This window comes from Erithacus rubecula (genome assembly GCF_903797595.1).
Source record: "Erithacus rubecula genome assembly, chromosome: 11".
Lineage (NCBI taxonomy): Eukaryota > Metazoa > Chordata > Aves > Passeriformes > Muscicapidae > Erithacus > Erithacus rubecula.
In genome coordinates, this window is record NC_136663.1 from 954,614 (window position 1) to 979,435 (window position 24,822).

The 24,822-nt window shown below is 48.4% G+C and overlaps 2 protein-coding genes across 5 annotated transcripts in view; one reads left to right on the forward strand and one right to left on the reverse strand.

Moving 5' to 3' along the window:
- The window catches only part of KCNAB1 (potassium voltage-gated channel subfamily A regulatory beta subunit 1), a 50,102-nt gene extending 31,472 nt beyond the window's left edge, over positions 1-18,630 (forward strand). For all 4 annotated transcript variants that reach the window (XM_079315149.1, XM_079315151.1, XM_079315150.1 and 1 more), the window contains exons 3-14: positions 1,654-1,691; positions 2,864-2,943; positions 3,482-3,526; positions 4,479-4,523; positions 5,052-5,095; positions 6,473-6,559; positions 10,686-10,771; positions 12,106-12,226; positions 13,090-13,184; positions 14,067-14,187; positions 16,412-16,500; positions 17,252-18,630. In XM_079315149.1, the coding sequence (XP_079171275.1) occupies positions 1,654-1,691; positions 2,864-2,943; positions 3,482-3,526; positions 4,479-4,523; positions 5,052-5,095; positions 6,473-6,559; positions 10,686-10,771; positions 12,106-12,226; positions 13,090-13,184; positions 14,067-14,187; positions 16,412-16,500; positions 17,252-17,341 (941 nt within the window). In that variant the 3' untranslated portion in view covers positions 17,342-18,630. The remainder of the gene's footprint in view (positions 1-1,653; positions 1,692-2,863; positions 2,944-3,481; positions 3,527-4,478; positions 4,524-5,051; positions 5,096-6,472; positions 6,560-10,685; positions 10,772-12,105; positions 12,227-13,089; positions 13,185-14,066; positions 14,188-16,411; positions 16,501-17,251) is intronic.
- A 2,130-nt stretch (positions 18,631-20,760) lies between these two features.
- SSR3 (signal sequence receptor subunit 3) lies at positions 20,761-24,399 on the reverse strand. Its single transcript, XM_079315642.1, has 5 exons — positions 24,192-24,399; positions 22,614-22,740; positions 22,103-22,201; positions 21,753-21,884; positions 20,761-21,157 (listed from the first exon to the last, which is right to left on the reverse strand). Exons 1-5 carry the CDS (start codon positions 24,328-24,330, stop codon positions 21,091-21,093), a joined length of 564 nt encoding a protein of 187 aa, XP_079171768.1. The 5' UTR covers positions 24,331-24,399; the 3' UTR covers positions 20,761-21,090.
- Between the last annotated feature and the right edge of the window lie 423 nt (positions 24,400-24,822).

Genomic DNA, 24,822 nt, shown 5'->3' on the forward strand with positions numbered 1-24,822 from the left:
CTTTTTTCCCCCCTTCTTCTTCTTCTTCTTCTTCTTCTTCTTTTTCCCCCCTTCTTCTTCTTCTTTTTCCCCCTTCTTCTTCTTCATCTTTTTCCCCTTCTCTTATCTCTGCTCCACACTGGCTCCAGAACCATAGAATTCCTTATCAATATTTTATCTGCCACTCCACCACTTTGGGCATCCTAAAGAATCTCTGAGAAAAGTACCAGTGACCCAGGTTGAATATAAATTGATAAAATCATAGAGGTTGGTGGCACATTTTATTTCAGTGTTATGTAGACAGAGCACATGGAGGAAAATCAGGTTAAAATCAGTTTGCAGAAATGGGTGCTGGGGGTCAGAGCAGCCCCAGACTGGGTCACAGCTTCAGGCCTGAAGGATTCAGCAATGCTCAATCAACACAACAATAGCAGTGCTTAATCAGTTGACTAATTTAACATTTATCAAGTGACTCAATAGGATTTGCTATAAGCACAACAGTGGCTTAATTATGAATCTAAGCTAATTATGAACCTAAGATGGCAACGTTCATTCTGCACTTAGTCAGAGTATTTAAATCAATTGATGTGCCCACAGAGCCTGTGGCAAACCATAAACCTGGGAAGCAGCTCAGGGAAAACTGGACTCACATTCTATGGGATGCTTGGCTTTAGTCATCAGGAAATTTCCATGCTGGATGCAATTTGGGCTGGTAGTTACTGGAATGTTCTTTGAGAAGTGAAATAATAATGATAATAATAACAATAATAATAATAATTGACAGTTCTGTTATTATTAGGTCCGAGCACTCTGCTCTACTGGAAAGTGTCCCTGCCCTCCAGAGGGATGGGATGGGATGATTTTGGGATGATTCTGGGATGATTCTGCTCAGGCTGTTCAGACAAACAGGCTTTGGGGCTGTTTGCTGAACAAGACTTGTGAGAGCAGAGAGTGTTTGGGGTGAGTTCAGGGGTCACCTGGCCAGGTGAGCATTGCTGGGATGGAGCTGGGTGAGGACCTGGGCTCTGCCTGGTCCTTCCAGCCCCTTCTTGCAAAGGATTTGGGATTGGGTTTTGAACTGGAGGAGTTGGGAAAGTCACCCTGTAGCACAAGGTCTGTTCTGGTTAAAACAGCCCCACCATGGGAAGGACTCCCCTTGTCTGGGCAGTTTTATTTCTCAGCCTCACAGCTTCCCCAAGTTCGTAGTTACAGTCTAAGCTAGAAGTTGTTTCTCAGTTTTCTTGCAGTGGAAAATTCTGAGATTTTTTTCTACTTCCAACATGGCATTTTGTTTGTCTGTGAAAATCTTTTTGCTTGGTGAAAACATCTTTTATTTGAGGTGAATTTATCCGTTGCTCAGTCATTCCAACTCACTTGTTCTTTGACTTCTAAGTCACCCAGTAAAACTGGCTCAGCAATTCTTGTCTTCTTTATCAAAACTTGCTGTCATTTCTATTCCTTCTTTAAATTCTACATTTGAAGATCTTTTTGTTATACACAAATATCTGTGAACCTTCCTGTCACTCATCCCTCCCAACAGGAGCTGTCCCTGCCTATGGGATGGATGATTTTTATGGATATCCCAAACCTGTTCAATCCCAAAGAGGATTTTGGTGAAATCTCATTTTTGGTGTCCAACCCTTCTTGTAGTAACAGATTTTGGTTTTTTTCCAGGGACCTGGGTGACTTTTGGAGGTCAGATCTCAGACGAGGTGAGTGCATGAAGCAAACTCTGCTCTGGGATATTTTTATATTAAATTATATTTATTTTATATTAAATTGTGGCTCCTGGAACCTTCCTGCATTGAGAGACAGCAGCAAGTCACCACCCAGAGCTCTGCCAGAACCCCAAATGAACCTTAAATTTGAGAGGAGCCCCTGGGGCCATCTCCTGTCTCTTGCCACATTCCCTCCTTCCCACTGCAAAATTGGGAATTATTTCTGTGTAATGGACAGCAGTGGTAAATTCAGGCAGGGGCTGGGCTTACAGAGGTGATTTATTTTTGACATAATGAGCTGAAACATATGGAAATGAGCTCGGGTTTCCTCCTGCTTCTCCCTGGAGCAGATGGCTCCTGATCCCAGGGAATCTCCCCCAGCTCTGGGCTCTGCTCCAGCCCAGGTACCACAGATGTGAGCAGGGAGAGCAGCTGCTGCCCAGAGCAGCTCTGCAGTGAGGAAAGGAGCCCAGGAGCCTGGATTCAGGAGGGTTCTCCTTTAAATTCACTGGGTTTTGTGGGATTGCTGCTTCTCCTGGTGGATCCATCCCCAGCTCTGATCCCGTGGATCCCCAGCTCTGATCCCGTGGATCCCCAGCTCTGCTACTGTCCCAGGCCCTGTAGGATGTTCTCAGGGTCCCTCAGGCTCGTTTTGATGATCACTTTGCCCTCTGCTTCTCCTGCCCTCCTTGCTCACAATGATTCCATGCATGGAGGCAGGACAGGAGCACAGCCCTGTGCTGGGGTTCTGCCCTCCCTGGGGATGCTGAGCCAGAGCTTTCAGCCCTTGGGGTGCACCAGGAACCCCAGAACTCCTCAGGGGCTCCCACAAAATGACTTTCAGGCATTTCCATCCCCCAGGACAAGCTGCAGGCAGCCCAAAGCACATTAAACTCCCCCTTTTCTGTGTTAAACACAGTAAATCTGCAGAGTATCTCCTGTAACCCTGTTAAATTCTTGGCTGCCTTCCTGACAGAAAGCTCCAGTGAGAGGAGATGAATCCCTGCCAGGCTGGCTCCCAGGGGAGCTGCTGTAAATCCACATTTTGGTGTCTCCCTGCCCTGCTGGGGTGTCCCAGCCCCTCTGGCTGTGCTGACCCGTGTGGGGTTCTCCCTGCTGGCTGGGGATGGGGTCGGTGACCCCCTCTGTCCCCCTGTGCCCCCCAGGTGGCCGAGCAGCTGATGACCATTGCCTACGAGAGCGGGGTGAACCTGTTTGACACGGCTGAGGTGTATGCAGCTGGCAAGTGAGTGCCCCTCCCTGCCAGGACCTGCCTTCCCTGGGCCCCCTCCCCTGGGCACCACCTCATCCCTGGGAGGGACAGGAAAACCTTTGTGTTTGCAGCACCCATCAAATAAATCAAGGATTTGGTACCCAGCAGAGGGGGGAGCGCAGCTCGTGCCACTTGCTGCTAAAACAAATCCTAAATAAATGAAAAGTCAGTGCAGATGTTAATGGTGATGGATGGCCAGGGGCTGTGAGAGCCCCAGGCACAGATCCCTGTGGGGATGGAGAGCTGAGCTGCTCTGTGGGATGGGGGAACATCATCTGTGACAGAAGTGCCTGGGATGGGGCACAGGGCTGGGCTGGGGGTCCTGCTGAGGCTCAGGGGGGTGGGAGGGGGCTCTGGGCTCTCTGGTGTCCTGCTGAGGCTCAGGGGGGTGGGAGGGGGCTCTGAGCTCTGTGATGAGTGGGATCTGTCCCAGTTTATTGTCCCAGGGCAGGGCTGGGGTGGGTGGGTGGTGGCACTGAACATCCCCTCACACCTGGTTCCTCCTGCACAGGGCCGAGGTGATCCTGGGCAACATCCTGAAGAAGAAGGGCTGGAGGTACAGTCTGGCATTCCCTGCCCCCCCTGGGCTCGTGGAAACCCCTCTGGAAGAATTTCAAGAGGGATTGAAAAGGGTTTGGAGGATTTCCCATGCTGGGTGCCATGGGAGCAGCCACACCTTCCCAGTCCAGGGGAAGGAGCTCCCCTGGGATTTGGGGTGTGCACAGGGGAAGGAGCTCCCCTGGGATTTGGGGTGTGCACAGGGGAAGGAGCTCCCCTGGGATTTGGGGTGTGCACAGGGGAAGGAGCTCCCCTGGGATTTGGGGTGTGACTCCCTCTGGGGTCTCCCTGCCTCAGTCCCACCCCTGGTCCTCTCCATCCCTCTCATGGGCTGTTGGCACCTCATCCCTTCTGGGGATTAGGGATGCAAAGCTGAGAGGAGTTTCATCTCCTGGGATGGAGCCTGGGTGGAGATGACACCTCCTTTAAGTGATGCACATTAGCATATGTTGTGGGGTTTTAAGAGATTTGCATAATCTTTAAAGGCCTCCTGTGAAGGTTCTAGCAGGGCTCTCTCCAAACCCAGCATCCCTGCCCAGGGGATTAGGGGGTGATTGATTATTTGGTCAGAAATATTCTAGATGATATGGAGGAAAAAAATAAATTCAATAAAAGCTGTGGAAATCGTGTTGTACGTGTCTGGTTATGCAGCAAGGTAGCTGGAGGATGATAAATCTTTGATTTAATATCATGTAGGAGTTTACAGATTAATTCAGATGCATCACACTCGAGTTTGATAACTCTGGGAATGCTGCAGGGCAGGGAGAAGCAGGGGCATGGATGGCAGGAGGGAATAGTGCTGCAGCCTGCTGAAAGCTCTGGGTGTTGCTTAGTAATTAAAATATTTGGGGGGTTTGGTTGCTTCACTTGCATTACCCTTGGTTTGATGGGCAGTATCCTGCTTGGTGGTTATTATTATTATTATTAATTCTTTTCTGCTCTTTTTGCAGGAGGTCCAGTTTGGTGATAACCACAAAGCTGTACTGGGGTGGCAAGTAAGTGTGACATCTCCTGTCCTGGTGTTTGCTGCCCCAGCCTACAGCCAGGGCAGGCTGATGGCACTGGGGGTGCTTTGCTGCTGCCATTCCATTTCTGTTCATTTTGCCAAGTGTTTTAAGCTGGAGTTACCTGGAGAAAACTCCAGGGAGAGCTCAGAGCCCCTGGCAGAGCCTGAAGGGATCCAGGAGAGCTGGGGAGGGACTGGGGACAGGGAGGGAGGGAATGGAGAAGGGCAGGGCTGGGTGGGATGTTGGGAATTGGGAATTCCTGGAGAAGGGCAGAGCTGGATGGGATGTTGGGAATTGGGAATTCCTGGAGAAGGGCAGGGCTGGGTGGGATGTTGGGAATTGGGAATTCCACTGGGACTGGAGCCGCTGGGACAGTGGGAGGTGTCCCCATGGCAAGGGTGGGATTTAATGGGATTTAATGTCCCTTCCAACCCCACCAGTGTGTGATTCTCTGATTTTGGGGGTGCTCCAGGGCTGTTGGCACCTCCCAGCTGAGCTGCTGTTCTTCCCTTGCAGAGCTGAGACAGAGAGAGGCCTTTCCAGAAAACACATCATTGAAGGTACCTGAGGCTGCCCCTGGGCTGGGGAGGGACAGCTGGGGCCAGGGCAGAGCTCTGCCTTCAGAAGAAGAGTTTAAAGGATGTTGAATTTAAGAATTTCTAATGTAAAGATTTTAAATTTAAGGATTTAAGGGGTGTCTCCAAAACAACAGGTGTGCTCTTGGCTGAAGGCCAAGCACCTGGCCATTATAACCATTTTACATATAGATATATATATAAAAATGTATATATAAAAATATTTTTAATATATATATGTATAAATGTATATATATATAAGTATATCTATATGTATATATACATTTTTATATGTATATATACATTTACATGCATACGTATATTTATATATATGTATAAATGTGTGTATATATAATATCTCCATTATATATTTAATTATTTTTTTTTTATTGCTTGTCTTTTACTGTCTTTCATTAAACTTTTTAAAATGTACCTCGAAAGTGAAGCTCAAACAGCAGGGGCTGTTTGATTCCCCTGCTCCCTGTGCCAATCCCACTCAGAGCAGTTCCCAAACTTGTGAAGAGCCCAGAATGCACCAAAGGATCATTCTGGTTCCCAGCCCCTCCCTGGGCTGCAGGTTTGCTCCTTCCACCCTCCTGCTGCTGCTGGCAGGTTTTATCCAGGATTGCCCTGGGCATTTTAGCTGGGAGTGTTTGCAGGATCCAGGCACATCAGGCTGTGCCTTTCCCACTGGAGAAAGTTTTTCTTGTAGCAGCATTTTGTTGGTTTTTCATCTGAATGATCCTCAGTGAGTGGTGGCACTAAAGGTGCCCAGGGAGGTGGCAGATGTGTCACAGGCACTCCAGACCCTTCCCTTTTCCTTTTCTTGTGGAGCTGCTGGGTGAAATGACAGAAAAGCACTGGCAGGATTTGGAATAATTTCACAGAACACCCAGCAAACAACGTTAAGGTCAACGAGAGATATTTTATATTTTTATATATACATTTATATATATCTGTGTGCGTGAGAGAAGAGGATTTTAACAGTTATTTCCTACAAATCTTCCCAAGAACAAAATGTTTTTATGAATGTTCATGAAGAATGAGTCAAAACAGAGCAGGCTGGAAATGTTTGAGCTGGATGAAATGCCCATCCTCTGCTCGCCCTCTCTCATACACTCATACATGGATATATAAAAATATCTGTAGGGATAGTTATATCTATAGTTATATGTTTATCTAAATTATATTTATATTTAGAATTATATTTCTATTTAATTTAGAATTATATTGATATTGTTATATTTTTATTTATTGGTTATATTTGTATTTATACTTTTATTTATTTTTATATTTACATTTATATTCACAGACCCCAAGCTGTCTGTGAGTCCCATTTTGACCCTGTCTCTGCTTCCCCAGGGCTGAAGGCTTCTCTGCAGAGGCTGCAGCTGGAATATGTGGACGTGGTCTTTGCCAACAGGCCGGACAACAACACCCCCATGGAAGGTTGGTGGGAACTGCAGCTCCAGGTTTTCACCTGCCTGATCCTGGCTTAAGGGCTTAGACTGGGCAGGGCAGGAAATGAAAAACTATTTGTTGGGTAGTGGGGTAGTTTCATGATGAAATATGAAATATTGGCCCATGGAAGGTGTCCCTGCCCTGGCAGAGGGGTGGAATTTATTTAGGTCCCTCCCAACCTGTTGAAGGTTTCTATGTTTACCCTGCCACAACAAGAATTTGTATATTTTGGAAAGAAATGGGAGTTTCCTTTGTCTCAGGAGCGGCTTTAATGTTTGGAGATTTCCTTGTTGTGATTCCTTCAGGTGAAGTGGGTTTGTGGTTGGATTTAAGGCAAACACCATGAGTACACCACGGATACACTATGGATACACCATGGGTACACTATGGATATAACATGGATACAATGGGTACACCATGGGTAAAACATGGATACACCATGGATATAACATGGATACAATGGATATACCATGGATATAACATGGATATACCATGGATAAAATATGGATACAATGGATATACCATGGGTAAAACATGGATACAATGGATATACCATGGTTAAAACATGGATACACCATGGATAAAACATGGATATACCATGGATATACCATGGATAAAATATGGATACAATGGATATACCATGGGTACACCATGGATATAACATGGATACACCATGGGTACACTATGGATACACCATGGATTAAACATGGATAAAATATGGATACACTGTGGATAAACCATGGGTATACTATGGATAAACCATGGATATACCATGTGTACCCCAGGAGCTGTGCTGGGTGGGAATCAAGCAGAGCTGGAGCTACAGGTCAGGGGTGCTGACCCCATTCCTGCTGAGCATGGGGCTGTGCCCCAGGGCAGCTCCTGGGATTTTTGGAGCTGCTGAGGTCAGGGAAGGGGCTGTGCTGTGTCTGGGATGGGGCTGAGCTCTGTGCCCATCCCTGAGCACTGGGGCCAGGCTGATCCCACCCTCCCAGTGCTACAGATCCCCCTGGCAGGGTGAAAAAAGGGACATTTCTCTTGTGAATGGCCTGGTGGAGATACTCCCATCATCTTCCTGCCTTTTTTTATGGATCACCTACTAAGCCACTTCCATCCCAGAGCATCTGCTGGGCCATCTGTCAGTGCTGCCTTCCCGAGCTGCTCCATCCTGCTCAGCACCACGCACACCCCAGCCTCTCCCACAGGGGGATCATGGAGAGCTTTGGCTTGGAAGGCACCTTAAATCCCAAATTCCACCCCAAATCCCACCCCATGGCAGGGACACCTCCCACCACCCCCGGCTGCTCCCAGCCCCAATGTCCATCCTGGCTTTGGACACTTCAGGGGTTCAGGATCAGCCCCTCCTGAAGGAGGAAGTGACCCTAAAGTGTTCCCTGCTCGTGGCAGCTCCTGTGGGTTTCTCTGCACACAAATAAATCAAAGCCTGGGTTGGTTTTGTTTGCTTTCCCTGCTCCTGGGGTTTCTCCCCTGTCAGATCCTCCCTCTGCTGCCAAGTACCCGTGGGCAGCTTTTCCAGATCCTTCTGTGCCCCAGCCAGGCACATCCTCCCCTGCCCAGGCTCTGTTCCTCCCCTGGGGATGGAGCAGACGAGCATCCCATGGGGATTTCTGTGCTGCCTTGGGCCTCAGGGCACCTGGCAAAGCTGCTTAACCCAAACCCCTGAAATGTATTTAATGTTCTTAAAGGTCTCGGAGCAAATTCCAGCAGTTTAGCACTGTAGGAGCAGTGAGTTGGATTTGGGGAGCACCTTGGGGAGCTCATTGCAGGTCGTGTGTGGGGTGTCCCTGCCATCTCTGGCACCCCCAGCCCTGCCTCAGGGACCCTGGGGGACAGTTTTGGGAACATTTGTCCTCTCCAGAATTCCCCTGTGCCTTGTGCCTCGTCACTCAGGCTGAGATCTCATCCCCCAGCTGTGCTGGCAGATGTTTTTTCATCATCCCAAGGGGCTTTTCCAGCTGCAGAGGAGGGTCCTGGTGTGTATATAAATGTATGTAAAAATATATAAATATATAAATTATATGAATATATAAATATATCCATATATGCTTTTTTTTAGAGAGCCAGGTGCCCACAGAGTACACAGCCAGAACAGCCCTGGCACCAGGGAGGGAAGGTGATATTGCTACTAGGGAACTTTAAGCTGCTTCAAAGTTATTATTGTTGTGATGCCAAGGGCTGGTATTTGGGATTTGAAGCATTGATTTATATTTTTTAAAAAAATAAAATCTCCTGTTCTTAAGTGCTGCCATTTGGGCATCCAGCTGGCAGGACAAGAGATCTGGGAGTGTGCTCTTCCCAAATCCCATCACTGTCCCTTGGCTCTCTAAATAAGAACATATCTATATATCTATCTATATATATTTATATACATTTTCTGAGTTAACTAGGATTTTGGTTTTTTTTTTTTTTTTTTTGAAAAGAGTAGGGGCTGGAGAAATGAAAACAACCACAGGCTGAGATGTGTAAGAGGCGTGTGACGAAATGTTTTTCAGAACTCTGAAATGGTGGCAGGGCAAAAATAGAAAACTAAACCCAGGGAGAAGCTGCTGAGGAGGGAGGGAGGAAGGGAAGGATCATTTACAGGCTTAGACTGATGGTGGTAGGAAATGAAAAACAATTTTTAATTAAATATTCAGATGGGGTAGCTTGAAATTGCTCATCAGTTGAATTCTGGAGCTCTGGTCAGGTAGAAGGTGTCCCTGCCCAGGGAAAGGGATTGGAAAAACAAGATCTTTAAGGCCCTTTAAAACCCCAACCAGCCTTTGATTCTATATTTACACTTCACTGAAATGAGCTGATATTTTTTCAGGAAGAACTGGAAGTTTCCTTTACATCCCAGTGCTGGCTTTAACACTGCCTGGGCTTTTTATTTGCTTTGCCTGGTTCCCTGGGATGAAGTGGATTAGTGTTTGGGTTGAAGGCAGGTCTGTGTGTCAGTCCCAGCCCTGCAGGTTATAAATGGAGCTGCCTGTCAGTGCCTGCAGGAGCATTCACAGCTTGGCACCAGCTCCTGCTTCCCCCTTCACAAGCAGGGTGAAGATGCTGCCCTGGAGCAGCAGAGCTGCACCCTGATCCCAGGGGTTGGGCTCCCTCCAGGGGGATTTGGGGTGCTCAGAGCAGTGTCACCTCCTTGGCTCTCCCCTGGGAGGTGTGGCAGTGCCCCAGAATTATTTAATTCCCCTCTCAGATGGGGTTTAGCTCATTTTCCCTGTTGTGTGGGCAGTGGGTGTGTCTGTGCTGCAGCCCTGTCAGAATTGGGGTTTTAGGGCAGGGGGTTTTGGCTCGTGGCTGCTCCTGGGGACTGACACAGGGCAGGGATGGATGTTGGGATGTTGGGAAGGAATTCCTGGCTGGGAGGGTGGGCAGGGCTGGCACAGGTGCCCAGAGCAGCTGTGGCTGCCCCTGGACCCCTGGCAGTGCCCAAGGCCAGGCTGGACACTGGGACAGTGAGAGGTGACCCTGCCATGGATGAGCTTTAACATCCCTTACAACCCAAACACTCTGGGGTTCCATTAAAGTAAAGTCCAGGAGGGTTTTTTTAGGGCAGGGAGGTGTGAGGGGTGAAATCCAAGATCCTGTCCTGGTGCAACCTTGGAAGTTCCACATCCCAAAGAACAACAACCCTGGCACTGCTGTGCTGGGTTTTGCAGAGGGTGGAGCAGAGCTCAATCACCCATCCTTCCATCTTTGTCCCCAGTATTCCTGCTAAAGAGAGGCAGACCCAGATATGTGCTTTCAGGCAGCAAATAAAAAAAAAAATTCTTTATAGTTTATTTTTCCACTGTGCCGCCCTCTTGTGTTCTATTTGGAAAGAAGTGTTCTCCTAAGGCTGTGGGCAAGAGCCAGGTGGGAAAAGGTTTTAAAGAGCAGGTTTTTTCAACAGCAGGTTTTCAAAAGCAGCTTTTTAACAAGCAGGTTTTAAAAAGCAGTTTTCAAAAGCAGTTTTTACCCAGCTGCAGGGCCAGTCTCGTGATGTTTGCACTGAAGATGCTTTCCCAGCCCCAGCTGTGTGTGGGGGGTGTTTGGAGGTGGGTTTGGTGCTGGGTGTGGTCTCTGGGCACTGCTCACACCCTTTATTTTTGCTGTTTTTCAGAGATTGTGCGGGCCATGACACATGTGATCAACCAGGGCATGGCCATGTACTGGGGCACGTCCCGCTGGAGTGCCATGGAGATCATGGTAAGGGGAAACCTGACCCAAAACCCAAATACCATGGGTTGGTGTCCATGGTAAGGGAAAACCTGACCCAAAACCCAAACACCACGGGTCTGTGTCCATGGTAAGGGAAAACCTGACCCAAAACCCAAACACCACGGGTCTGTGTCCATGGTAAGGGAAAACCTGACCCAAAACCCAAACACCACGGGTCTGTGTCCATGGTAAGGGGAAACCTGACCCAAAACCCAAACACCATGGGTTGGTGTCCATGGTAAGGGGAAACCTGACCCAAAACTCATCCAAACACCATGGGTTGGTGTCCATGGTAAGGGGAAACCTGACCCAAAACTCATCCAAACACCACAGGTCTGTGTCCATGGTAAGGGGAAACCTGACCCAAAACCAAACACCATGGGTAGGTGTCCATGGTAAGGGAAAACCTGACCCAAAACCCAAACACCATGGGTTGGTGTCCATGGTAAGGGCCCAAAATCCATCCAAACACCACAGGTCTGTGTCCATGGTAAGGGAAAACCTGACCCAAAATCCACCCAAACACCATGGGTTGGTGTCCATGGTAAGGGAAAACCTGACCCAAAACCAAACACCACAGGTCTGTGTCCATGGTAAGGGGAAACCTGACCCAAAACTCATCCAGACACCATGGGTTAGTGTCCATGGAAGGGGTGTCAGGACAATTCATCCCCAAACACCACAGGTTTATGTCCAAAAAGGAGACAAGATGAATCCTTCTACTTTATTCCAATAAAGGGAGAGGCCATGGGGCATTCCCCTGGGATTTCTTAGATGTTTGGAGGACACAGCCTCCCTTTTTATCCCAGTTTCTCTCTCTCCTTCCCCTTGTGCTGAGGTACTTGAGAGGCACAGACTTCCCAAACCCTTATACCTGAGATTCCCCTCTAATGTATAACTGTCCCTTCTAATTTTTAATTCAATGGAATTCATGCTTTTACCCCACTGTTTATTTCATATTTCAATACCCAGTGTCATTTATCAGCAAACTTGCAGTTGGTTTGCCAGGGGAGCCCTGAGCTCCCACTCCAGCCCCAAAACCTGGCCCAGAATGAGCCTGGTGCTGGTTAGAGATGGGGTTTGGGGAGGCTGTGTCATTTGTCATTTGACTGGAATCAAATCTTTCAGTCTGATATCAGCCTGGCCCTGGAATGGGATGGATAAAAGGGGTTTTAATGTCCCAGAGCTGTGACTCCAGGAGATGCAGCATTGCCAAGGGACAGCAGCTGTGCCTTGGCCATCCCTGGGCTCTGGAGAAGGTGCTGGGTGTCCTGCAGGACATTCCATCCCCTGAGGAGTGTCCTGCACTTTCTCCTCTGCAGGAAGCCTACTCAGTGGCCAGGCAGTTCAACATGATCCCCCCCGTGTGTGAGCAGGCTGAGTATCACCTGTTCCAGAGGGAGAAGGTGGAGGTGCAGCTGCCAGAACTGTATCACAAAATCGGTGAGTCTGAGCCAGCTCTGCCTCCTGCCTGGGGACAGACCAGGGTGGGGTGGCTGGGCCAGCACAGAGCCAAGTTCTATCTACTGGCAAAAGAGAAAAAACAGCTTCCTGTGCCTCTGATGAAGAAGCATTGCTTCATATTATATAATTATTAAGATAATAATAATATATATAATAATAAAATAATAAAACAAATAATAATATTAAATAAAAATAATAAAATCACTCTATTACCATATATTATATATTATCTATATATTATGTCAATGTATAAAATATATTAATATACTATATAACGAATAATTTATATTATTAGATATAATTATAGAAATTAATATGTACAATTATTAATAGCTAAAGTAAATTAATAAGCATAGTAAGTATTAATTGGCTTGGCTGCTCCTTACTCTCTGAGATTCATGTGGCCCATTAGGTAAAATAAATCCTTAATACCCTTAAGGGAATCAGTGCTTAATATTATATAATTATTGATATTAAGATAATATCTATATATATATTAATATTGAAATTATATGTTAATGTATTTAATATATTAATATATCATACCATTAATAATAATTTATATTATTATATACAATTACAGAAATTAATATGTACAATTATTAATAGCTAAAATAAATTAATAAGCATAGTAAGTATTAATTGGCTTGGGCTGCTCCTTACTCTCTGAGATTCATGTGGCCCATTAAATAAACATTAAATAAATAAATAAATACAATAAATCCTTAATATCCTTAAGGGAATCAGCAGCATCTGAAACAATCAGGCTCGCATTATTTCTGGCTCAGTTTTGGCTGCAGGTGTGTTCTGTTTGCCCTGAAATGCCTCTTGTGTCCCTGCAGGGGTGGGAGCCATGACCTGGTCCCCCCTGGCCTGTGGGATCATCTCAGGGAAATATGGCAACGGGGTCCCCGAGAGCTCGAGGGCTTCACTCAAGGTACCCCTGCCCTGAGGGGGCTCTGCTGCTGCTCTCGGGCTTCAGGGATAACAGAGGGGAAAGGGCTCCCTGCGGGAGGCAGGGATGGACCAGCCCCGTTCCTCTGGCAAGCACACTGCAAAGAGCAGCTGGATCTGGGTTAGGATGGGCTCAGGGTCCTTCCCCACCTGGGGGGCTTGGGGCAGCTCTGGGGGCTGGGGGGGTTTGGGGCAGCTCTGAGGAATGGGGGGTTTGGGGCAGCTCTGGGGGCTGGGGGGTTTGGGGCAGCTCTGGGGATGGGGGATGCTTATCCCCACCTTGCACTGAGGAATGGGGGGTTTGGGGCAGCTCTGGGGTTTTGGGGGGTTTGGGGCAGCTCTGGGGTTTTGGGGGGCTTGGGGATGCTCTGGGGGTGGGGGATGCTGACTCTGACCACAAATGGATGCGGCTGCTGCCACTTCCAGCCCCCTGAACCACGTAGAAAGACTTAGGGATCATTTCCCTGGGTACCAGCCCAGGCCATGGGGGTGCTCAGCCCTCCAGCATCCCCCCAGACACCCCCAGGCCAAGCACAAGCCCACTGAAGACCCCTGGGCTGCTGGGTGCTGCCCTCTCTAACAGGTTTTGCCATTCTGCTGTCACCACAGCTTGGGTTTATCCACAATTATCCTGATTTTGTTCTTATTGGGGATTGTGGAGCCCAAAACGAAGGGAGAGTCAGGTTCTGGAGTGAGAATAAAACCAGGGAGCTGAGGACAAGAAGAAACATTCTTATAGCTCTGGGCAGCCAAGCTTTGTGTTACTGAGCCCTGTGACCTCCCTGGACGTGGCTTTGCAAGTGCTGCTATTTATATACATGTATGGATTATAATTATAAACTGACAGGCTGTGCTTGCTCTGCAGTGCTACCAGTGGCTGAAGGAGAAGATCATCAGCGAGGAGGGCAGGAAGCAGCAGGGGAAGCTGAAGGACCTGTCCCCCATCGCCGAGCGCCTGGGCTGCACGCTGCCACAGCTGGCTGTCGGTGGGTCCCTGCCAGTGCCACCCAGTGCCACCCCAGTGCCACCCCAGGGCTGCCCAGTGCCACCCCAGGGATGCCAGTGCCACCTCAGTGCCCCTCTGTGCCACCCCAGGGCTGCCCCAGTGCCCCTCTGTGCCACCCAAGAACTGCCAGTACCACCCCAGTGCCCCTCTGTGCCACCCCAGATCTGCCAGTGCCACCCCAGGGATGCCAGTGCCACCTCAGTGCCCCTCTGTGCCACTCCAGATCTGCCAGTGCCATCCCAGGGCTGCCCCAGTGCCTTCTCTGTGCCACCCCAGATCTGCCAGTGCCACCCCAGTGCCACCCCAGGGCTGCCCCAGTGCCACTCTAGATCTGCCAGTGCCACCCCAGATTTGCCCCAGTGCCCCTCTGTGCCACCCCAGATCTGCCAGTGCCACCTCAGTGCCCTTCTGTGCCACCCCAGGGCTGCCAGTGCCACCCCAGGGAAAGTCTGGCACAGAAAATGTGCTGCCTTTCCATCATGGTTTGGAAGCATAGCTAGAGATGTTTTTGTTATTTAAAGAATTCTTGATCCTGGAGTGGTTTGGTTTAGAAAGGAATTTAAAGCACATTTTGTTCCAGCCCCTGCTATGGGCAGGGAAGCCTTTCCCCTAGCCCAGGGTGCTCCAAACTCCTCCAATATTCCCAGAGATCCACAGATTCTCTGGGGAACAATTAATTAAAACAGGATTGTTTCCATCAGCAGCACCAGGCTGTGAGCCACAGAGTCCCACCTCCCTGTTTCCCTGGACATTCCCTCCCCATGAAACCATCACCTCTGTGGTGCTGGGCTGGCAGACAAAAGATTGATGTTCAAAATGAGTTTTGGGGTTTTTTTCCTAATAATCATCTTTATGCTGCTGAGATCTGAGGCTGGAAAATGTCACATGTGTGTCAGAAAGGTGATTCCTGGTTCAGCATCCCAGCACTGAATCCTTGTGATAGGGAAAATCCAAACCCCAAAATCAGGAGAAGTGCTGGAGCAGGCTCAGGTGGGAGATCTGTGGTGGTTGATATTTTATATTCCTCCTGGTGGTGCCAGAGGAGTAAATAGAGACAAATAATGTGATTATTTTCAAGCAGAGACAGAGGCCCTGTGATCCTACGTGTGTTCCTGTCCTGGTTTGAAGGGCAGGTGTCTGCCAATACAGGCAGAAGCTTCTCTTTGAAATGGAGAATGGAAACCCCCTCCCTTCAAATTATTATAATTTTTAAATTAAGGGGCTTTGAGGCAAGGATATGGGAATTAGGAATAACAGTTCTTTACTAGTAAATTAAAATAGAAATGCAGTATTACAAAGAACAATCCCAAACCCTGCCAGAGTCAGAATCCAAGCTGGCACAGTCAGTCAGTCAGGGTGGTGGCACAGTCCCATTCCATGGTGCTGCATCCTCCTGCAGGGGCAGATGTGGCTCAGCTGGAGCTGTGCTCCTGGAGAAGGGGCAGTTTCCTCTGAAGCTCCAGGGATGATGTGGAAAGGTCTGGTTTTCCTCTGGAATCCAGTGGAAAGAAGGTGCCTTGGTGTCCAAAATCTCAGTTTTTCTCTGGGTAGGAAAGGCTTGGCTCCTGCCCTGGCTGGAGCATCTCCCAGTGGGATGATGGAATTTTATCAGCCATGCACTGGGACTCACTGGCCATTAACAGGAGATATCTCCTGGAGGGAGGATGGGCTGTGGAAGGATAAAGATGATTGCCCAGCTGGTTTAAAGATGGCCCATTAGCAGAGAATGTGTGCCAGGAGATCAGGGGCACTGCCACACCCAGTTTTAAACAATGGCCCATTAACAGGAGATATCTCCCACAGGGATAAGATTCACTGCCACACCCAGTTTTAAACAATGGCCCATTAACAGGAGATATCTCCCACAGGGATAAGATTCACTGCCACACCCAGTTTTAAACAATGGCCCATTAACAGGAGATACCTCCTGGATGAAAGGTGGGTCATGGGAAAGGTAAAGATGATTGCCCCACCTGGTTTTTAACAGTGGCCCATGAACAGGAGATATCTCCTGGAGGGAGGATGGGCTGTGGGAAGATAAAGGTGTTTGCCCCAGCTGGTTTAAAGCTGGCCCATTAGCAGAGAATATGTGCCAGGAGATCGGGGCACTGCCCCACCTGTGTCAGCAGATGGGGACAGAATCCACATTTCTGGCCACATCCTGTGTTGGAACCCAAGACACTGAGCCTGTGCTTTGTCCCCAGCGTGGTGCCTGAGGAATGAGGGAGTGAGCTCTGTGCTCCTGGGATCCTCCAACCCCGAGCAGCTGATCGAGAACCTCGGAGCCATCCAGGTGAGGGCAGGGGAGGACCACCAGCTCAGCACCTCCTCCTAATGCAGGGGTAGCACTGGGATTTTGTCCCCTAATGCAGGGGTAACACTGGGATTTTGTCCCCTAATGCAGGCGTGACACTGGGATTTTGTCCCCTAATGCAGGGGTAGCACTGGGATTTTGTCCCCTAATGCAGGGGTGACACTGGGATTTTGACCCCTAATGCAGGGGTGACACTGGGATTTTGACCCCTAATGCAGGGGTAGCACTGGGATTTTGTCTCCCAATGCAGGGGTAACACTGGGATTTTGTCTCTCTGCTCCATTAGCCAGGCCCTTCCCTGTGTCACCATGGCTTGGCACCTTTGGGCTCACTGCAAACATTCCCAGTGACATGAGGGTGACATCAGAACCTGAAAATGCAAGTGATTCCAGGCTGTGTTGTGACAGACTCTGTGCTGTCATGTCCCTGCTCCCACCTTGATGGTTCCCTGTGGTTTTTCCCCAATCAGAGCTTTTTCTTCCTCTGCTGTCCTTGCCACCAGCTCATGTCCCACTGCAACCAAACAAAATTCACACAGAAAGCTGAGAGACTTTGCTGTGATTCTCTCACTGAGTAAAGATACTCCAGTGGCTTTTCCTTTGAGGGAGAAAGTTATTAGGTGAATGCTTAATATCTGTCACACAAAACCCCCAGAGGAAATGTACTTGGATAAAATCTAAGTTTCATTTTGGAACTCTCTCCATTGAACATCGCTTTCTTCCACCCCCAGGTCCTTCCAAAGATGACATCCCATATTGTAAATGAAATAGATAATATCCTGGGCAACAAGCCCTACAGCAAGAAGGACTACAGATCCTAATGCAATGCATGAATTTCCTGGACTGCATGGTTTAGAAGTGCTCTGTACTCCAGTACAGCCCTGAATTACTCTCATGAGAATCATTCAGCACTTGCTGCTCGGTGTCTACTGTCACTGGATCCTTGAGATGTGTGCTCTTGCTACTACTCTGCAGTGAATTTAAAAAGCACAGGTGATCTCTCTTCTAACCAAGAATAACCTTGTATTTTCTTACCTTCTCGACCGAGTTCATTAATTTTTACTTTACTCTTTGCACCTCATGCTTGTGCTGTGACAAACACTTGTAAAGCAAAAAAAAAAAAAAAAAAAAAAAAAACAAAGAAGAAATAATTTATAACCTTCAGGTACTTGGTAATTAAAGAAGGATGTACAGATCTATTTTTTCAATGAAGAAAAGCCAGATACAACTTCAGGTTTTAATAAAACCATGTTTGGGAAATCTCAACTATAAAGTTTCTTCAGGTTAACAGATGGAAGGGGCAAGCCTAAACTTTGCTTTTTTATGCTGAATCTAAGCTCTAGGATTTCTTTGTAGTTGAATCAAGGCTGTGAGACAGAACTAGTTAGCACTTAGATAGTTCAGCTCCTCATTTTGCAGCTGTTCCAGCTGTGGAGTGCTCCTGGGGCAGAGCTAGGAAGCCCAAGCATGTCAGGTTACTGAACACAACAGCTCTGCAAAGTTCTACTTCTCCATAAACCTCAAACCAAGAAAGCCATGATTAAATATTGGGTTTTGCATCTATAGGAACCTGCCTCTACTTCTGCCTGCTTGTAGACAGAGCTACTGCAAATTTCAATATTCAGGAGCTTTTAAGGATATAGATACTATAAATATATACAATCTATAGCTGCTGAGAACTGCAGGAACAATCAGGTACAGACTCCAAAAGGCTACACCTGCTTTGGAACAGGGGATGAGGAAATGCACAGACAGATTTTTGTGAGCATTTACAGGAGCTGACAGGAAGGATTTATATCTGAATTTGCCCAGCTCAAGCCCCACGTTGTACCTTCCCATGGATTTGCTCTGTACCATGCTCCCCTGATTTCAGTCTGTATTTCTCCCAGCCCTGCTGGGATGCAGCTCTGTACAGTCTTTGTAGGACCCCTGTACTCTGCCCCTCCCCTGCAGTGCTCACCTGGGCCAGGTGAGCAGCTCCCAGCCCAGAGTGGTCTCCTGCTGTGTGTGAAGCCGTGGTGTGTGTCAATGATCTGCTGTACATGAGAAATGCAGTCTGACTGGACTCTGCTTGGACACAATAAAAGCATTTTGTGCATCTACCCTGCCAGCTGCAGACCTGTTACTGCCAGCAGGGCTTCCTGCTGAGGAGGGGGGTGTTCCACATTCCAGCTGTGCCCAGGAGGGAGCAGGGCTGTCCCCAAGGTGCTGCTGGCTGTCCCCAAGGAGCACAGCAGCCCCAGGTAAGGTCTGGCTGGCCTGAAGCTGGAGGGGGCAGGGATGGATGGGTTTTGGGAAGGAATTGCTCCCTGGGAGGGTGAGGAGGGGCTGGGATGGAATTCCCAGATTTGCTGTGGCTCCCTGGAAGTGCCCAAGGCCACCCTGGGAGTGGGAAGTGTCCCTGCCATGGCAGGGTGGCACTGGGTGGGTTGGAGGTCCCTTCCCAGCCCAACTGTTGTGGGATTTGGCTGTCCCCAGCCTCTGCAGGGTGACACTGGCCAGTCCCAGCCAGCTGAGGTGCAGCTCACCTGCCCCTGCCCTGGGGACATCCCCCACTGCTGCATTACACTAATTATTGCTCATTTTTACAAAGGCTTCAACCACTACACAGTTAACAGCTTCATTAATTTAATATAATTATCCTCCCAGTAGCAGGCTAATTCCTCTTCCTCCCTCTGGAGGTACAATTTAATGTTCTCTCTTCCTCTTCTCATGTACTTGGGAATCCAGGAATGTATTAAAACTAGATCAAATCCCAGCTTTAACTGAGGAGATGGATTTTCCCTGATAGGATCTGAGGGGCCAAGCAGCAGCCCAGCTTTAGGTTAACCCTCAGCATTAGACTAGAAAAATACAATTTCAGTGTTTTATATTGAATTTATTTATCATTGCAGCTTGCAGTGGGGATTGCAGGGGAAAAACCAAACATCACCTCTTAAAAAAAAAAAAAAAAAAAAACTGAAAAAGTGAACAAAAATCCAACCAAAAAAAAAAAAAAAAAAAAAAATCCCCAAACTTTTCTGTGAAGGCTCAAGGTGAGTTTTTTGCAGAACACAACCCAGCCCACCCACCCAGCTGCTTTTGTTTCAGGCTGTCAGTGCTCAGTGTTCCCTCTCCAGGAAAATTCTGACACTCACTGAGCTCCAGGCCTCAGCAACTGTCAATACCAAAAAAGAGAAGATGAAAAGCTGATAATAAAAGATTCAGTGAGCTGACAGGAATGACAGAAGTGCTGCCTCCAAGCACTCTCCAGACAGCAGATTTTTCTGGAAAATCCACCTGCTAAAGGTGTAAATACACCTGAGCCTCCCAGCCCTGCCAGGAGAGTAACATTGTTCAAGGGTTTGAATTCAGAGCTGGGATTCTGAGAACAAGAGGAAAAACAAAGAGATCAAAGAATCCCAGAGGAGCCAGCCTGGCTTTGTGCTGGGCTCTGGCTGTTTGGAGAGGTTTGTTAAAAAATCTGCTTTATGGGAGCTAAAAACTCAGCTTAAACCCCATCAATTCTGTCCCTTAGAAGAAGGGAAGCCAAGGAAAGGGAAATTGTGCAATTCCATTTATGCAATGTGTCCTTCCAGTGCTGAATAGTCAGGCAGAAGGGATAAAGAAAAATCCATGTATTTGGAGAGAAGACAGTTAATTAAAGAGTATTAACTGACCAAAAGTACTTGAATTTATCACAAATAGAGCCATTACTGTCTCCTGCTAGTCACATTCTCCATTTTACTCTATTTTCCATTTAATCTTGTTGAAGCCAAGATTAGCAGAGTAATTGCTACATTAAATCTGATTATAAACTTTCTCTTTCTTCTCTCTTTAGGATGCCAAGTCTGTAATGGCAGGATCTGTAACTGGAATTCCATTAATATCAGTAGAGTTTGGTATTTAAGAACAGCTGCTCCAGTGCTAGCCAGAAAAGAAGGCACAGGATTGTCTGATAAACCCATTATTAAAAGCCAGCTAAAGCATTTTTCTTAAGCTGTTCAGGGAGACTGGCAGGGTTTTTTATTTATTTACAACTTTGAGGATTAATGAAAAAAAAAAAAACAAAAAACAAAAGTACTTCAAAGCACTTCAGAAGTGTTGTCCTAGGAGATTTAGGTTTTTGTCTTGACTCCAAGCTACTTGAAAATGTTAGCTTGTAGAATTCTCCTCTCTTCTGGAAGCAGAAAGAGTTGACAAACCCAGATATGGAAATCCCTGCTTTTTTTAAAAAAATGAAGAATGAAAACACAAGGAATCAAATGGCCAAAAAAAGCTCCTTTTTATTACAACTTTTCAAGTTACAATGATAAATGGATTGTCCCCAGGGTGGAGCTGCAGAAAGGTGATGTCTGCTCACAGCTCACACCCCACTCCCTCTCCTTCCTAAGTAAAAAAAAACCCCAAAACTGAGTAATTCCAATATCAAATACCATGTAAAGATACCAAAACTAAATATCATTCAACCAGTTTGGATTCAAACCCTCCCCACATTTTCCTCATGCTAAAAAAAAATGATTCCTATTCCACCCTTAGACATTTTCATGGCAGTTGAAGCCTCTCACAGAAACTGCTGAGGGTTTTCTGCCTACTTGGATCCTGTGGACAGCAGAGCAATCAGTCCTGAGGAGGCACTGATAGAAAGGATGTAGTTTCTGTGGGGAACAGGTTAAGGAATTGTCAAGATCCTCCTCTGGTAGACAAGATTTGGTAGTTTTGTGAAAAGGAAGGAATTGGAATGGATTTAGTCTGTAGTTCTCAAACTGGAATATTGCAACCTGGAACAGCTTCAGAACTCATGCAGAATTAAGACAACCATAAAGTTAAGCCTGTTCTCTTATAAGTTTTATAAATACAAATCTTGAACTGACTAAATACTAATTTATTTACTGATTATTTATTATTACTAATACTTCCTTCAGGAACAAAACATTTTACTTGTGAGTTACTGGAGTTGGAAGAGCTGTGGCAACCAACACTGACAGTGTTTCTGCAGGAAACTGAGCTGTGTCCTCACTCCAAAATTACAAAGGAAGCAGCAAAGCCAGGAGAATTCCTGCCCAAGTAATATCCTTAAAACATCTCATGTCACATTTATGCGAGTGGGAGACTTTTTTTTTTGTAAACTCTTATTTTTGTTTCAACATTCTAAGCTGCTGTACTATTAGTTGCACTTACTAACAGAGGAATGGTGACAACTCAAGGTGACAATTAATAGGAGTGGGGGGGTTAGGGTGGGATAAAGGATACACAGTGGGGTTGAAGTTCTTCAGCACAAAAAAGGAAGCAATGATGACCAGGACCAGAAAGAGGGTGTTGTTGTAAAAGATGGAGAAAGTTGTTGCCTCATAGTCTGCAACTTCATTTTTCTTCCACAGAATCCTAGGAGCAAGTGGAGATAAAAATTCAAATCTATTTAAATCAGTGGATATTACAGAATCCTGGAATGGTTTGGGTTGGGAGGGGCTTTAAATCTCATCCCACTCCACCCCCTGCCAGAAAAAACAGTGCCAAGCCCAGTCCCTACCCCCCCAGGCAGAACCCTACAGAGATTTAAGGCAATCCTACAAGAAGGGGAGAAGGAATAGGACAGAGATCACCTTTCATCCTTCTCCTTACGGGACATCTTCCTGTTGTCTGCCTCGGACAGCTTGCGAGTCACCTCCTTGGAAACAGCATCTTCTCTTTTCTGGGCCACTCTGCAAGCACCAGCACTCAGTCACACCTCAGAAATGGCAAAAACCCCACAGCCCACCCTGGCATCACAGGAAATTTAATGTACAGTGAAGAAATGGCAACAGCAATTACTGAAAGTAACATAATTCACATTATAATGAATATAATTTGCAATTTTAAAATATATTACGGTGATACCTAGAGAGCATAATAATGGATTTACTTATGGATTTATTTCTGAATTTCACTATACTCTTAGCTGACAAGATTTGACTACAATTACAAGAGAACAACAGAAAATAGCAGGAGATTAACAGAAAAAAATAGGAGATACTCCTGTTTTCTGGAGCAACATTTCTGGTGTTCTCATTAATAAAAAACTATAGCAGTAAAAGGTGGTTTTGATAAATTATTAAAGGATAAATTTAAACTTACTTGTGTTTGAGGACAAACTTGACGTTTTTATATGCAAAAGCCACGAGATAGGTACTGATAAGGGTCATGACACTGTACAGGACTGCAGACTGGACAAGATCCATATGCCATATTCTCCAATAAAGCCCTTAAAAATATTAAAATAAAATAAATAATGGTATTTGAAGCAGTTTCTCTGCAAGAAAAGCGTCCCTTCCAGGAGCCCCACACAGGATCTGAGCTCTAATTCCACAGCCTCTGCCCTGAGCAAAGCCAAAAACCACTTGAGGGTTTTGCAGCTGCATTAAAAATCCTTTGGGAGGGGGAATGAGCTTTGGATGAAAGGAGCAGTGAGAGGAGCCGAGGGACACGTCAGTGATGGAGCCCTGCCAGCGGGAACGGGAACGGGAATGGGAACGGGAATGGGAATGGGAACGGGAATGGGAACGGGAACGGGAATGGGAATGGGAACGGGAATGGGAACGGGAATGGGAACGGGAATGGGAATGGGAATGGGAATGGGAATGGGACCGGGATCGGGAACGGGAACGGGAATGGGAACGGGAATCGCAATGGGAACGGGAATGGGAATGGGAACGGGAACGGGAATGGGAACGGGAACGGGAACGGGAACGGGAACGGGAATGGGAACGGGAATGGGAACGGGAACGGGCGAGACCGGGAATGGGAACGGGAACGGGGGATGGGAACGGGACTGGGAATGGGAACCGGAACGGGCGGGACCGGGAATGGGATCGGGACCGGGATCGGGAACGAGATCGGAACCGGGAATGGGAACGGGACCGGGAACGGGATCGGGAATGGGATCGGGAATGGGATCGGGAACGGGCGGGACCGGGACCGACAGGAATGGGCTGGGAGCGACAGGGATGGAAGCGGGTCCAATAGGGATGGAACCGGGATCCCACACGGTTCAGAACCAGCACCCGACACGGCAGACAGGATCCCATAGGGACCGGAACCAGGATCCCACACCGGATCCCACAGTTTCAGAACCAGGATACCACACCGGATCCCACAGGTTCAGAACCAGGATCCCACACCGGATCCGCAGCGGGACAGGCCCGCGGTGGGCGCAGGGGAGCCCCGATCCCTGTCCCCATCTCCCGATCCCTGTCCCCCATCTCCCGATCCCTGTCCCCGTCTCCCGATCCCTGTCCCCCATCTCCCGATCCCTGTCCCCATCTCCCGATCCCTGTCCCCATCTCCCGATCCCTGTCCCCCATCTCCCGATCCCTGTCCCTAATCTCCCGATCCCTGTCCCCCATCTCCCGATCCCTGTCCCCGTCTCCCGATCCCTGTCCCCATCTCCCGATCCCTGTCCCCATCTCCCGATCCCTGTCCCCCATCTCCCGATCCCTGTCCCTAATCTCCCGATCCCTGTCCCCATCTCCCGATCCCTGTCCCCATCTCCCGATCCCTGTCCCCATCTCCCGATCCCTGTCCCCATCTCTCGATCCCTGTCCCCCATCTCCCGATCCCTGTCCCCATCTCCCGGTCCCTCAGGGTCTCTGATCCCCCTTCCAGGGTGCTTTTCCCCCCCTCTCCCAGCTCTCCTCTGCCCTCAGGGCCGCTCACAGATGGGGATGGCGGAGACGATGAAGGCGTTGCCGAAGAAGAGCGCGGAGGATTTGGCCGAGAGGTTGCGGCTGAAGTCCTGCAGCAGCAGATCCTCCTCGGACTGCTGCCGGCCGCCGGGGCCGCCCTTGGGAGCCATGGCGGGGCCGGGACGGGGACAGGAACAGGGACAGGGACACGGCACAGGGACACGGGGCAAGGCAGCGTCAGCGCTGCCCGAGCGGCTCCGGGTCAGGGCGCGGGGCGGGCCCGGCGGCGGGAGCGCTTCCGGAGCGCGGCGAGCGCGGCCCGGCCCGGCCCAAACCATCCCGGCACCGACCCAAACCATGCCGGCACCGACCCGAACCGATCCCGGCACCGACCCGAACCGATCCCGGCACCGACCCGAACCATCCCGGCACCGACCCAAACCATCCCGGCACCGACCCGAACCGATCCCGGCACCGACCCAAACCATCCCGGCACCGACCCAAACCATCCCGGCCCCGACCCGAACCGATCCCGGCATCGACCCGAACCATCCCGGCACCGACCCAAACCATGCCGGCCCCGACCCGAACCGATCCCGGCACCGACCCGAACCATCCCGGCACCGACCCAAACCATCCCGGCCCCGACCCGAACCGATCCC